Source organism: Muscardinus avellanarius, assembly GCF_963383645.1.
Source record: "Muscardinus avellanarius genome assembly, chromosome: 13".
Classification (NCBI taxonomy): Eukaryota; Metazoa; Chordata; class Mammalia; order Rodentia; family Gliridae; genus Muscardinus; species Muscardinus avellanarius.
This window is the reverse complement of record NC_137799.1, coordinates 68,396,960-68,412,567: the sequence shown is the minus strand read 5'-3', so window position 1 is coordinate 68,412,567 and position 15,608 is coordinate 68,396,960. Positions and strand designations below refer to the sequence as shown.

The 15,608-nt window shown below is 44.5% G+C and overlaps 1 protein-coding gene across 1 annotated transcript in view; it reads left to right on the top strand.

The window, feature by feature from the left end:
* The window catches only part of SLC1A1 (solute carrier family 1 member 1), a gene marked incomplete at both ends in the record, with an annotated part of 79,511 nt that extends 66,312 nt beyond the window's left edge, over positions 1 to 13,199 (top strand). Inside the window, 6 exons of the mRNA XM_080709526.1 lie at positions 2,082 to 2,266; positions 3,893 to 4,000; positions 5,784 to 5,906; positions 6,272 to 6,466; positions 10,654 to 10,788; positions 12,953 to 13,199. Coding sequence (XP_080565652.1) covers positions 2,082 to 2,266; positions 3,893 to 4,000; positions 5,784 to 5,906; positions 6,272 to 6,466; positions 10,654 to 10,788; positions 12,953 to 13,199 — 993 coding nt within the window. The remainder of the gene's footprint in view (positions 1 to 2,081; positions 2,267 to 3,892; positions 4,001 to 5,783; positions 5,907 to 6,271; positions 6,467 to 10,653; positions 10,789 to 12,952) is intronic.
* Positions 13,200 to 15,608: the final 2,409 nt, after the last annotated feature.

The window sequence follows — 15,608 nt, the reverse complement described above, 5'->3', positions numbered from 1 at the left end:
ATGAGACTTGTTGCCACTGGATCGCTGTTGCCTCTCACATTTGGGCACCTCGGGGACCACTTAGGATTCACAAGGCTGCGTAGACACAGAATGCAGGGCCATGGTCCCGTGTCCAAATCTCTCTGCCCAGATGTGATTCCAAGTCCAGACCTTCTCAGACTTTCAAAAGGCCACGCAGTGTATGTTTTGTGTAATGTGGTGCATCCCTAAGTGGGATTGCAGCAGTGCTCCAGAAATAAGCATCACCAATGTTTATATAACTGACACGTGAATATTCTGCCAAGTGAGAGGACTAGATCATCAGCAGCCTTATCTCCATTCAGGATAGACTGGGCCACCAAAGAGTTTGCCATAAATTTACCCATAAGATCAGTGGGCTTTGAGAGCTTTGGAGATTTAAAAATAGATGGGTTTGGAGTGGTACCTGTATAGGCCTATGGTAGACTTTTCCTGAATGTTCTCTGCCTTCACACAAAAAAAGAAAGATTTAAAGAAAAGATAAATATGCTGTAAATGTAAAAAATCAAGTTATAAAGACATGTGTTCTGTTGCTTCCCCCACTTCCCACTGCCAAAAGCCCCAGCTGCTCCAGCAGCAGGTGAAGCCCCTCCATGGCCTGGCTTCCCTCGAGTTTTCAGCCCTTCTCTTCTATCCAGATCTCCCTCCTTGCTTACCCCCTTATTCCTACCGTTTAATGTGCTTCCACAAATATATTTCTGAGCACCCTTCATATGCCAGGCCCTGCTGGGCCTTGGGATTATAATAGTGAAAAGACAGACATGGTTTCCTGCTCGTCACGTGGAGCTTTCTCTAACCCCCAAGCCTTCATGCATGTCTCAATGTCTATGTGACGCTTGTAACTCCTAGCTTGGCGGTGCAGTTAATTATATACCATCTTGGTACTGACTTATGTTTCTCCCAGTTTGTCTTGTCTGTCCAGCTGAACATTCACACCAATGCACTTAGAATACTCTAGCTGCTCCATAAATGTTTGTTCCATCATAAATAAGAAATGAGCTGGGCATGATGCCACCTGCCTGTAATCCCAGTACTTAGGAGGCTGAGACAGAATGATCGCAGATTCCAGGCCAGCCTTGGCAATTTAGCAAGATACCTGGCAACTTAGTGAGACTCTGTTTCAAAAACAAAAAAATAAAAAGGTCTGGGGGTGTAGCTCAGGACTAGAATGCCCCCAGGTTCAATCCAGGGAAGAAAAGAAGGGAGGGAGGGAGGGAGGGAGGGAGGGAGGGAGGGAGGAAGGATAGATAGACTAAAACCCATCTGTCATACCTCATTAATTCTATATAAACCTGGTTCATACCACTCATGTTATCTTATATCTCAGTAAATCTCATCTATTTTTAGTCAGGATAAAGTGAAGAAATGGTTCGTAGTAGTGGGCATCTGGATAATTTTTATATCTCTAAATTCCTTTTGGTCATAGGAGACCAGAGTCAGTGAAGAATGTTCTTGTGCTTCCTTATCAGGGTAAAACAGATGGTAAATATTTTGCACTTCCCACATTATTAATCTGAAGTAAACTCCAGATGTAGCCAATAGTTAAATAACCCTGAAGAATGACCTGATTCTAAAATTTATAATAAAAATGTAAAACATTCCAGAATTAGAAATATTCCAAAGAAATAATTGAAATATAAACTCGTTAAGAGATGGAGGGGGGAGCCAGGCATGGTGACGCACACTTATAATCCCAGCATTTGGGAGGCCGAGACAGGAAGACCGCAGTTCAAGGCCAGCCTCAGTTACTTAGTGAGGCTCTTTGCAACTCAGTGAGACCCTGTTTCAAAATAAAGAATAATTAAAAAAAAACAAAACAGGGCTGGGGATGTAGCTCAGAGTTTGCCCCTGGGTTCCAAACTCAAAACCACAAAAAAAGAGATGGGGGGGGGCTCCTTTAATCCTCAGTGTGGGTAAGTTTTGTTATTGGTATGGTGTTTGTCATTATTATTGTTGTTATTATATAGATTATTATTGTTGTTTCCTAATGTATCATTGACTGACTGGTAGATGGCTATGATTATAACCATGCATCACTGTATTTTCTTGGTTTGGATCCACAGAACAAAACAAAGGAATACAGAATTGTAGGCACGTATTCAGATGGCATAAATGTCCTAGGCTTGATTATCTTTTGCCTCGTCTTTGGACTGGTCATTGGAAAGATGGGAGAAAAGGGACAGATTCTGGTGGATTTCTTCAATGCTTTGAGTGACGCGACTATGAAAATTGTTCAGATCATCATGTGGTGAGCAGACACTGTTTAATGCCATTTTACTTCTCTTGACAACTCTCTATCTTCAGAATTAGAGACAGCTAATGTTCAACTGGCCTCCTCCTGGAGAAGGCAGACATTTAAAATCAAGATGCTGGAGCAGTAAATAATCCCACACAGCCGGGCATGGTAGTACATGCTTGCAATCCCAGGATTTGGGCTGAGACAGGAGGATCTCAGGTTCAGGGTCACTGCCAGCCTCAGCTACTTAGTGAGACCCTCCTCAACTTAATGAAACCCTGTATCAAAATAAAGAATAAGCCAGGTGTGGTGGCGCACACTTGTAATCCCCACGCTTGGGAGGCAGAGACAGGAGGATCGCGCAGGTTCGAAGCCAGCCCTGCTGGCTTAAGAGACCCTGTTCCCAAATAAAATATAAAATAGATCTGGGAGTGTATCCCAGAGGTAGAAGGCCCCTGGGTTCCATCCCCAGTACCACCAAAAAATAATAATAATTAAAAAATAAAGAATAAAAAATATATGACTAGTATAGCTCGGAGTGTAGAATGCCCCTAGGTTCAATCCTTGGTACCACAAAACAAACAACATAATAAGAAGAATCCCACATACTCCTCAGGAGTTAGTTCATTAGAGAAGTCCAGCGATCAGCCAGTGTCATCCCTCAGAGCCCTGGGGAGAGTGCCCTGCACGCAAGCAGCATTCACGTCAGAAGCGAATCTGGAAGGAATGCTTTGGAAGAGTTCTTGCACGTGAGAACACAAAGTACTTTTCTTCTTAGACCCCATGCAGAAGTGAGGTCCCAAATATTTAAAACTGCTACAGCCTGGGTGCCAGCACTTCTGAAGGGAAGCTACCATCTGAGCATACCAGAGACACCACCAGAATCTGCTCTGTCTCTGAAATGCCAGAAAGTCCACCTTTCACGGAAGAACTCTGTCTCACTGATCTCACAGAATTGGTTCAATATTTAACCCAAAGAGATACTGACAGTGACATAAACGGATCAGTAATAACAGCCAAGCATGTCACTTAATCCTGCAAAACTCTCGGCTTCGTCACTTGTTAAAATAATAATAATAATAATAACTCTTATTATTATTAATGAAACCTATCCCTACGCTTAGGAGGAACACATTAAGTGAAATGGTAGGTGCTGAATACTTTTTCCTACACAAGACCTAAGGAGAGCTCCACAGATAGAGCTGGTATGACCACTTCCATTTCTACCATTGCTGCTTTTGCTGACACCTGAGAAACCTGAGATGACCATGGCTAGAGAGAACCCAGCATCCATATTCTGTAGTGAGGCCCAAGCTCTCTGAGATAAGCAGACGTGGTCATCAGTAGGGTGTGTGGCATGGGGTATGCACCAGTCTGACCTCACAGTCTTGCCACATTTGCAAACAACTCTTGCAGTAGTTCAGATGGGTAGACTCTGAGATGCATGCAGGCACTAAACACTAGAGCCAACAATCCACCAGCACCCAAAGCAGAGGCCTTGGCCTGACCTCTGTGCTCCTCCCTGCAGACTGTGCACCTGAGCCGAGGGTGCATGCATTGGTTTGCTTCTTCCCCAATATCCCCAGCCTGCCCCAAACCCCATGACACAATTAGATCTTTGCTATGTTTTCTTTCTAGTTACATGCCGCTCGGTATTTTGTTCCTCATTGCTGGGAAGATCGTGGAAGTCGAAGACTGGGAAATATTCCGCAAGCTGGGCCTGTACATGGCCACTGTCCTGAGCGGGTATGTCTGACTCAAGAGAGGAACAGAACCATCATGAGATCCAGTAGGATTGCAGCCAGGAGGCTGGGGTTTCCGTAGAGTCCCTCTCTTCAAAGTGTAGGGGAAAATAGGGTTCAGAGATGAGAGAGCAGGGGGAGCACCCTTCAACAGCTGTCCTGTAGGTGGATCCGCTGTGCTAATTGTCAGCTCTTGGCAGAACAGCCCGGACTGGGCTTTGTCACTGCCGTTACTGGTGGTGGTTAAGTTGTTTTAAAAAAAAAAAAAAAAAAAAAAAAAAACAAGAGAGAAACCCACTCAAAGCCTCTTTTGGCTGTCTCCTGGCCTTCACTTCCTCAAGAATATAAACTAGCAAAGCAGGTAACAAGAGCCCACCCAGCCCCTCCCCAATGTACCCTGAAATTAAAAGGAATTTAAAAAAGGCCTAAATGAAAGCTGACTCGAGTGAGTAGAAGCAGGCGGTCTGCTTTGGTTTGGCGGCCCTTGTTGAGGCTGGTGGCTCCTGCTTGGCCCTGCATCATCAGGATGTCAGGGAGAGCAAACAGCAGGCTAGTAGAAATTATATGGGACTTTTTAAAAAGCCATAAATCAGGAAGACATCTGGGATATTTATTATTGTCTGGTACTGGTTACGAATGGGGCACCCAGCCACAGGCAGGATACATCACACACGCTGATATATGTGGACCGAGGGAATGGGTTTGACCCCCACAGGTCAGACACCAACTTGAGCAATCAACTCATCGATTGGAATTTTACTGTATTTGGGGTTTCAAAAGCACAAGCCTGTTGGCCAACACAGAAGCAGCCTGGATTCTTACCTTGTCAAGGCCAGAGGCAAATCCCAGGGATACAGAGGGCTGGGGCTCTGAAATAGGCAGAACCGAGGCTTGCATCTCGACAATGGTGTGGCTGAGGTTTATGATACTGAGCCATTTCTAGCACCTAGGTTTCTAACAGAAAGCTTAAAGTCAGAGCTAAGAACACCTAATTCTTAGCTACGAGCTCTCAATTGAGAAGACCCTCTCTCTAGGCCCCCAGCATCAGTATTTCAGTGACCATTTCTTATTATTCCAATCTCACATAACTGATCTGTAAACTCTTTAGTTGCCACTTATCCATGTGTGCCACCTGCCAAATAGGTCTTGTTTCTTCAGCCCCTATTGGGGGTAAGCTGTATATTCTGTGTGAAATAAGTTTGGGGAGGCAGGAATAAGAAATGAAAGAGTGCCAGTTCTAGAGCATGACTGTGGAAAACCAGGGCCTCTTTCCTTCCTATACCTTTGACTCCCTTTTAGAGAGTAGGTACCATCCAGCAAGACAGTGGCAGGGTCCAGGGGACAGAGATAGAGAGGGCTGTGATGAGGTATCACGGAAGGGGACAAAGAAGGCACCAAGGGTCAAGCGACCTGGGGAAGTGGCAGAGGCTCCTTGGAGGAGGGGGATAGCTGAGTCTTAGAAGACTGCGAGTCTTAGACTCAGAGTTTAGCTGAGTCTTAGAAGACTCAGAATTCAAAGGCAACACAAAATCACCCTGTCCTGTGAGCTCTGAAATTTGGTTTCTGCAACAGAATCTGCCCTTAACTTTGGCAAGACCCTTCATTTACTGAGTGAGCCTCTACATCTTCATCTCTGGAAATGGGGACATATACTTTCTGCTCAACTTCCCATTTTCTCATTGTGGTTTTATGGAAGCTGAACAACATCCTGGTTTTAAAAGCTGTTTGAAAAAAGGATTGAGTATGGTTATTAACTTTAAAACTGTTTCTCTCTTTCTCATTTACAGGCTCGCAATCCATTCCATAGTAGTCCTCCCCCTGATATATTTCATCATCGTACGAAAGAACCCTTTCCGGTTTGCCATGGGCATGGCTCAGGCTCTCTTGACAGCTCTCATGATCTCTTCCAGGTAATTAGAAAAGGGCTTGTGAAAGAAGCCTCCCTCCAGGCACTATCAACTCTCCCCTCACTCAATGGAGCAGGCTCAAGGCTGTGGTCTTGGTAGCTTCTGAGAGATAACCTCCATATTCTCTGCCCAATCTGTGAGCATATTTCTTCATCATAATGAATATTCCCTCTGCTGTTGGCCTGGCCTGCAGTCCTAGAGTAGCAGGGAACAGTGTTGGGCACGGCACCTTCTGATAACTGAACTGGCCACAAATGCCAACCTGTTTTGACATTTGCTTACTTTTCTGCAGGAAAGGTGTTGTTTCAGGTAGGGATTGGGAACAAGAATATTTAGACTGTAAGTTCCTTTCTCTTTTTATCACACAGTTCAGCAACGCTGCCTGTCACCTTCCGCTGTGCAGAAGAAAAGAACAAGGTGGACAAGAGGATCACTAGATTCGTGCTGCCCGTTGGTGCCACCATCAACATGGATGGGACTGCGCTCTATGAAGCAGTGGCAGCTGTGTTCATTGCACAGTTGAATGACATGGACTTGAGCATTGGGCAGATCATCACTATCAGGTGGGGCACAGTGTCATGCTCATTCAAATCGATATTATTAGGATTGCCTAGAGTAAAAATGGTCTGTGAAGGAAGACCATGGATGGCCAAGTGATGGATTGCTTTTCTTGGTCGACCAAGTCCCTTCCCAAGATCAAGTACAGGTGGTGGACTTGTGGTACACAAGGTTTCGGCTCCTAAGTCCGAGTAGCCAGAGCATCACTTGTTGCAGTGCAGCACAGAGGAGGCCCAAAGGCTCAAGGTTGAATAAGGACCACTGCCTGCTATGAGGGGTCCTTGGAGGATGAGGAATTGATATACAAGTGAATTCTAATATCTGTGATAGGGGCTGTCACAGAACTGTGCATGGTAGTCACAGAGGGTCCTAGGAGGGAAGGATCAGCTCTAGCTGAGTGAGAGGGAAGGAAGTTTCCTGAAGGAAGGGGAAATGTAGCTGAATATTAGATGAGGAATAAGAATCAAGGAGGTGAAGAAAGAAGCTAAGAGCTTTGGGTAGCAGAATTAGCTCAGGTCTGGAACTGCAGATACAGAAGTCAAGGCCATCAAATTAATGGTGGTCATCAAACACTGGAGGTCACAAGTCAGTTTTCTATGTTTGAATCTCAGCAACACTATGATTACTTGTGACCTTGGGTAAAAACTTCAATTTCAATTCTCTAAGTTTTCTATTTTCTCACCTATAAAATGAAGATAATAATAGTACCTGCAACTTATTTGAGTGGTGATTATTAAGTAAGATGATGCATATAAATGCTTAGTGCCTACACAGTGAGCACCCAGTAAATGTTAGGAATGGATGACATATACAGAGAGTTTATAGAGAATTCACTAAAGGCCCAAGTTTGGAAAATCCTAATATTAGAGTCAGACTGAGGAGGAGGCATCCAAGAGGGAGAGTGAGAAGGAACAGAGAGGCTGGAGGGATCCAGGAACCATGACATTATGGAAACCCACAGAAGGTTTTCAAGGATCAAAATGTCCACAGAGTCGGATACTGCAACGAATTCTAGTTAAATGACTAAAATTTTGTGCTCAAGGAGGTGGTAGAAATGTCACTAGCAAGGCCGGGCGTGGTGGCGCACGCTTGTAATCCCCGCACTTGGGAGGATGAAACAGGAGGATCGCGCAGCTTCGAAGCCAGCCTCAGCTACTTAGTGAGGCTCTCAGCAACTTAGTGAGACCCTGTTTCCAAATAAAATATAAAATAGGTCTGGGAGTATAGCCCGGAGGTAGAAAGCCTCTGGGTTCCACCCCCAGTACCACCAAAAAAAAAAAAAAAAAAGAAAGAAAAGAAAAGAAATGTCACTAGCAAATTTTGCTAATTGTTTCTTTAGGGCAATACCAACATAGACATAAGTTCTAGGCATAAAGATTTTGTTAACTGAAAATGTTTGAATACAATACATTTTATTTTAGTACTGGGGATTGAACCCAGGGGCATTCTACCTCTGAGCTATGTCCCTAGCCCTTTTTTTATTTTCAAAAAGGGTCTTGCTAAGTTGCTGAGGCTAGCTCTGTACCGTGAAATCCTCCTATCTCAGCCTCCCAAGTACTGGGATTATGGGATTGTGCCACCATGCCCAGCAATTTTTTTTAATACTGAAGATTGAACTCAAGGCTTCATGCATGTTAGCTAAGCACTCCACCACTGAGCTATATCACTGGCCCTAATATAGCACATTTGAAAAATTCCTCCTAACCCCTTAATCATAAAGTATTGCCATCTGCTTGATGCTGACTGAAAACAAGTACAAAATGTACCATTTGGCCGATTAGCTGGGTCATAGGTACTACATAATCTGTAAAGAGCGTGTGTGGCTAAAGAAGCCTATGCCCAGAGAGCTTGTAAAGTTCTGTAGTTACAGCAGCAGAAAGTATGTTAAAATAGAACCCTAGAATTTTGCCTGGGAAATTTTCTGCTCCACAACCACCCCCTGAGCTTCCAGCAGTTATTTTTACATTTATAAGTATCTTTTTTCCACCTCCCTCGCCCCAGCTTGGGAATACAGTGTGGAATGAACCACTCCAAGAAGTGGTGGGGGGTTTTATTGTGTATGTACCAGTCTCTTTATGATGAATTCTAGATTTTGTGGGACTTTTTTTCTTTGTTTTTGTTGTTTTTACCTGACTGCCAGAGGAATAGATTTTGGCTGTAGAGGTTAAGGAGTTGACATCAAAACCTCTGTCCTCAATCTGATAACTAGTGGCTCAGAACCAGTAACAACTGTGAGGCCCAAAGTAATCATTGACCTAAAAAACAACTCTCTGGCTCTACCTAAGAAGTAATAAAAGTTAGTTTTAACCTTACAGGTTACAGTTATAGCTCACATGGCTAATGGTTAAAGAGCTTTTGAGACCCATACATAGTACATTTCTTTCTGTGAACTAGTTTAAATTGTTTTCTTTAACCAGAGTTGAAATAAAATTGGGTTCTCCAAAGAGTACTTAGAACAGACCTAAAGGACTTTGCAAAGACTATAACTTTTAGAGAAATTGGTATAGACCCAGTAATCTCTAAATTACTGCAAACTAGTAGCTGTAATCACAGAGGAAAACACACATTAAAGAACTCCAGCCTGCATTTGATCGTGCCCTAAGATGTCTCAGTGACCCACCACCAAGCAGATGAACAGGCAGTAAAATCTGCTGCCTGAGCCCACAAAAATGGGAATTTGTGCACAGGTCATGGTGACTTATACCTATCATCCCAGTACTTGGGAGGCTGAGAAAGGAGAATCAAAGGTTTGAGCTCAGCCTCAATCATTTAGAGAGACCCTCAGCAACCTAGTGAGACTCTGTTTCAAATCAAAACAAATAATTTAAAGGGTTGGGAATATAGTTCACATGTCCCTGGGCTCAATCCCCACTGCCAAAAATCATATGGATTTGTGGACAGAAACAGGTATCCTTCTAGTTTAAATTGCTAGTTTCTACTTCTTCACCTTTTGAACCAGTGGCATCTTATGGTAATGGTACCCCTTGGCCAAGGGTAAGGCTGTGTCTCCAGAAACTGTCATGGGTGTCCACTTGCCCTCATCCAAGCGGAGAGACTTTTTAGGGCATGGTGAGCCTTGCTTTCCTCCAGAGCTACTCAATTAAAATGAGAAAGATGCTGATGAAAATTGCATATTCTAAAGATAAAATTCCCTAGTTCCACATCGTAACAGCCCAAGAAGGATCTTTTTAAATACATGATAATAAAGTTCATCTGGCTGCCTCTCCTGGAATCCAGATCTCTCTTCCTTTTGCACAAAGTGTATCCACTGTCAAAAAAGAACATTCAGGAACAAAAGCTTGTACCTTGGACAGGAGTCATGTGCTCTTTCAGTTCAGTGCCCAGAAAAGCAGCTCTCAGAGTCAAGAGTCCAGTGATATCCAGAAAGTGCATAAAACCTGCTTAACCATCTGCGCATGGGTGCATACCTGCGATCTCAGTACTTGGGAGGCTGAAACCAGAAGTTCTCAGGCTCAAGACCAGCCTCAGAAACTTAGCAAGGCTCTCAGCAACTTAGTGAGATCCTGTTTAAAAATAAAAATCAAATAGGGCTGGGGGTATAGCCCAGAGATAGAATGCCCCTGGGTTCAATTACACACACACACACACACACACACACACACACACACACACACACACACACACTGCTAGGCCATCGCCTCCCTCCTTTGCCTGCCACATCCCTGTGCCTCTTCTTCAAGGCACTTAAATTCTTTTTTTTTTTTAAAGGGTCTCACTAAGTTGCTGAAGATCTTCGCTGGCCTCGATCCTCCTGTCTCAGCCTCCCAAGTGCTAGGATTACAGGCGTGTGCCACCACGCCAAGCCCACTTAAATTCTTGACTTGTATCAGAGGCCTAAGAAATGACCAAGCAGGTGAGTTGAAGGGAGGAAGAAAGAGACGAGAGGGAGCCGGCACTCCTTTAAGATGAATCCATGAGCGGGTGGATGAAGCCTCTGTAAACACCTGAGGTGGTGAACTCTGCTCTTAAATAGCTCTGGTTCATTTTTGGTGCTGCTCACACAGCACTGTCTGTCTCTGCATCAGTGTGATCTGCAGTACCCCCTGGTACCATGCTCCTGTCAGGTTCCTCCTGACATGAAGGAAGGAACTGGAGAGGAACTGTTCCAGGTCGAGGCCTTGATGGGAGAAATCAGCTCTAACCTTTTCCCACCGGTGTGTTTTGGCCACAGCGTCACAGCCACCGCTGCCAGCATTGGAGCAGCGGGCGTGCCCCAAGCGGGCCTGGTGACCATGGTGATCGTGCTGAGCGCTGTGGGGCTGCCTGCCGAGGATGTCACCCTGATCATCGCTGTCGACTGGTTCCTGTGAGTTGGAATGGATGCCTTGGCCCCGGCCGGATGAGCAGGCAGTCTTTTAGCAATGCAGAACCTGCAGAGGGCCGTCATTCTCGCCTCAGATTGCCTCAGGAGCCATCTGTTGCTGCTTTAATTTCCTTCTACCCAGGCCGCCTGATAATGTGCTTAAAAATTAACTCATAACTTCAAGCAGTGGTGTATAAAACACCAGTGAGCTCCATTACCTCCTTGTATCTGGTAATGCTCAAGGTTAGGAGCTGGAAGTGGTAGAAATTAAACAGGATAATAAGGTAAAGAAGCCAGGCAAGGCCCCCAGGCCATCCTGGTTTACCGCAGCCTAGCTAGGCATCCATATCAGTGCATCTCTCTGAACACGGTTGAGCCAAGCAAAGGCGGGCCTTTGACGCCTGCTTGTGTTATCTGTAAGACGGGACACTTCTTCCCACCTCACTGGCTTGCTCTAGGAACTGAGTAAGTCCCTGTGGATCAAGCGTCAAGCCCTGTCTCTGGCCAACAGTATGTGCTCAATAATATGGGCATGTTTGTGCCGGGCGTAGTGGTGCACGCTTGTAATCCCCGCACTTGGGAGGCTGAAACAGGAGGATCGCATGGGTTCAAAGCCAGCCTCAGCTACTTAGTGAGGCTTTCAGTAACTTAGTGAGACCCTGTTTCAAAAAAAAAAAAAAAAAAGGTCTGGGAGTATAGCCTGGAAGTAGAAAGCCTCTGGGTTCCACCCCCAGTACCACACACAAAAAAAATAATAATAATATGGGCATGTTTTATCTATGCTATGATCAGAATGAATTGAACCATTTAGGTCCCAAACAACTCTCTCCTGCTAATTTACACACACACACACACACACACACACACACACACACACACCACTCCACAGAGGTAAGAAATAGGGCAGAATGTGCCGGTAAGAATGGGCCTTCTGTGACCCCCCAGAGTTAAAGCTGGAGCTAACCTTGCACCCAGCATCCCTTGGTGCCCACTTCTGTGCACAGTTCCTCACAGTATTGAGGTCTGGCTCCGTGCCCTGGCCCTTGGCGCGTGTAGCTCCACACTAAACATTTCCTTGGAGCCAGCTTGAGCTGACTGGGGAGTCCAGTTTGTGGGTGGCAGGTGAGATGGGGAAGCGAAGACATCCCATGTCGGTTCCAGACCCTGCCTCTGGTTGGAAGCTGTCCCATGCGCGGGTCACCAGCAGCTAACTGAGGCTTTCAAGCCAATCAAGCTGGCTTCCTTCTTGCAAAAATACTCTGCCATTGAGGCAAGCATTAGCTTTTCTTCCCAGTGGTGGTGGTGAATTTGCCTTCCTCTCCTTTCCCTAATTCTTTCTGGAACCAGTGACCTTCACTAACAAGTTAGCCAGATGAGTTGAATGATAATCTGAGATCATGGGATACAAAAACACTAAAAACATTCTGAACAACAGCAGCCAGAGAGGACATGTGTAGGCGGCGGCAGCCTTCCCTGACCTGTAGGTATGGTTTTCACAAGAATCCCCATGTGCACAGCTCCTGCCAACTAGTGCCAGTGTCAGAATTGGTGCTCCCCTCCACAGGAGGCTTTCTCCCTGTCGCCAGCCTCTTCTGCAGGCTGCCTGGGAGTTAAGACCTGCTGAGGTTGCCTCAAAGAGAAATCCACTCCTGGGCTTACCGCTGTTCCGACCCTATGTTCTGCCATGTCCCCACTGGCTTGCTCAGAGAGTGACCCCATTTGGTTAAGTACAAGAGAGACATGCACCCCATACAGCACATACACCGCCCAAAAAATGACTAGGTCCTCTCACCTTAGCCAGAAGAAAGCCCACAATGTTAGTCCCATTAAATGTGGAAGCCCCACTCAATGGATCTTTGAGCTGAGAGACTCGATGAACCCGGAACCTCCCTCAGGCCCCCAAACATCTATGGAGTCTCACCCATATTTCTTTGGAAGGAGATGAGGACATTTCAGGAGATTTAGGGGAGGAGACACCCAGTGTAACCCTCTTTGTTCATTCTGCCCCAGGCCTCTGAGGCACTCCCAGTCACTCAGCCATGAGGACAGCATTTCCTCCTTTGAATTAGATCTTAACTGAATATATCAGGTCCCTTTCCTTTCTCAGTGGAAAAGGAAAATGAAATCTTGAGTTCCCTGCATGACTACTCTCCTGTCTCCTCCCCAGGGACCGGTTCAGAACTATGGTCAACGTCCTCGGTGATGCATATGGGACCGGCATCGTGGAAAAGCTCTCCAAGAAGGAGTTGGAGCAGATGGATGTTTCTTCCGAAGTCAACATCGTGAATCCTTTTGGCTTGGAATCCACGATACTTGATAACGAAGACTTGGACACCAAGAAGTCCTATGTCAACGGAGGCTTTGCAGTAGACAAGTCTGACACCATCTCATTCACTCAGACCTCACAGTTCTAGCGCCCTTGGTGTCAGCTGCCTGGAGCGCTGAAGGACATCTCCACGAGAGTCATCTCTTAGCAAACTCAAAACATTAAGGAAAAGAAGAAACACTAATGATCAACTCTACATGTAGTTTGATACCCAGACCTATTTTCTATATTTGGCTTCATAGCCTTTGCACTCTGGATTTGGGGTTTGAGGGTGGGGTTAGATGAAAAGAAATTGACTTAAAGAGGAAGTTGGATTATCTGTTTTTTTAAATTTCTACAAAAAACAAAGTTTAGAAGTATATAAAGTGATAACTATAGGAATGAGGTCATGGATGTGGAAGAGAAATTTTCTCACTCATAGGCCAGCGTTTGGGGCTTTAAAAAAGTATTCTGTCATGGGTTACAAATTTTTACTCGGGCTTTCTATTGGCGATTTCTTTGACCTTTCACTTTTTATAGATTATGATGCATCTAAACCACCCCACCCAGTTAATGTGCCAAATTGTCCATTTTGAACTCATTTCCAACCAGTTTCAAAGAAACTGCTTTATTAAAATAAAAAAAAAAGGACCAGCACAATTCTGCAATAACCGTTTTAACATGGGCATAAGGGGAAGGGAAAAGGGTTCTCTTTTCAATGTACTGTATTGGGACACTGGTAAATATTAACCAGTGTTCAGTATAGAATTATATATATATATATGTTTATGTGTGCGTGTATATATATTTATTATTTTCATATGATTTGCAAGACAGAGATCAGAATTGATTGTCAATGTGAAATAAGGAACTCTCCTCGTACTTGAATAATAACTACAATTCCTACCCAGGTCTGCTTCAGGGCTTATCAGAACTCCTTTCTCAGGAGAACCCAAATGAGAAATCCTGTTGTTCAATCATTTTACATCTGTGTATCAGCCCTGTGGAGCAGAGATGCATTTTGGCGATGCACTGGGGTGGCCTAGCCCTTTATTTAGTTTCCAGATTTGAGCTGCTCGGTGGGAACCCATGTGATGTAAAATTACACACAAAGGTGTCACTCCCAAAAGGCTGGATGTGCTTGTATCCAAACAGAAGGCTTAATTCTTCCAAGTTCACTCATTCCCACTGAGAGGCCAGTACTTTCCTGCCCTTTGCAATTTTGTATTCATCAGGGCCCAACCGGTGATGTCAAGATTCCAGCTAAATCGTGTCTTAAATTCTATAGGTTGATTGGCCACCTTGCAGAAAAAGCTGTCCCTACCCTAAATTCTTGCAGAGTAAATCCCACAACATGAGATGTTGATGTCGGTGGTTCAGAGGAAATTCTTCTATCCTACACCTCTTCTCCTCAAGAAAGGATTGTTTTAATTAGTAATCTTGACCCGCTCATTAAAATCCTTTGCTTGTCATTCTTCTGCTAATTTTTGAAGATAGCTTATTAAAGTCCGTGTTTCAGTTCTCATCTTGTAAATAATGCTTAACGTGAACTTGTACTTATACTGAGATAAATTCAAAATACTCACGTTTTACAGTATTTTGTAGCCAACCTAAACCTGTGCGTTTATATTTAGAAATCAGAAATTGTGCCAAAGATAGCAGAAAAGTAAATAAATGCTCAGTACTGACCACCTGCACCTGAACTCTACAAGAAAATGATGTTGACTTGTCATATAGACATCATGATGAAATTCATCGTGAATTTTTAAATGCAAACATTGATATTGTTCATAGGAAATAAATCTATAAATGGAGTTGAACTGATCATTTATTCTGGGCTGAACGGTTCCCTCTCCTCATCCGATGGCTCCACTAGTAGCACTAGAGTTGTCAGACATATTCAGGAACAGGTCATCCTTGCTTTGGAGTTTGTAACCAGCCTCTTAACACACTGCTGTCAACTCGTAAAAGAAAACAATGTTCCATTTCAATCTCAATAAATGTTTCCCTCATTCTTTCTTCCCTGCCTGTTTCTTCCTCTTTTCTCTTATAGTACTCACCTGGGTGAGTGTGGTTAACATGGAGATGCTGGCCAGCTGAATTAGATCGTGGGCAGATTGTTTTCAAAACACTTTGTTACCCCAAGAATGAAAGAAAAGGGCTTGTGCAAAAATAACTCTTGGTGCTAACCAGTGGATCACAAGGCTGATGTGGTGCCATTGTGAGCAGCTGTGTTCCTATGTTGTGACTTAGATGAAAACAGAAGGTTCTTAGAAATGATATAATAGGAGACGGGCTAATTTCAGAAGGATGGTGACTTGGTTTCACTGAAGGACTAATCCAGCCTTCTGAAATATGACTCCGACTACAAATGGCTGCGTGCACAGTGTTCTTTAAAGGGATGGCACCATCCTGTGTGGAACACCTGAGACAACTGTGTTCACTTGTGTGGCCTCTTGTGTGATAGACATCAAAGGAATAGGCATCTCCTTGGGCTCCACCGAGAGAGGACAGCATA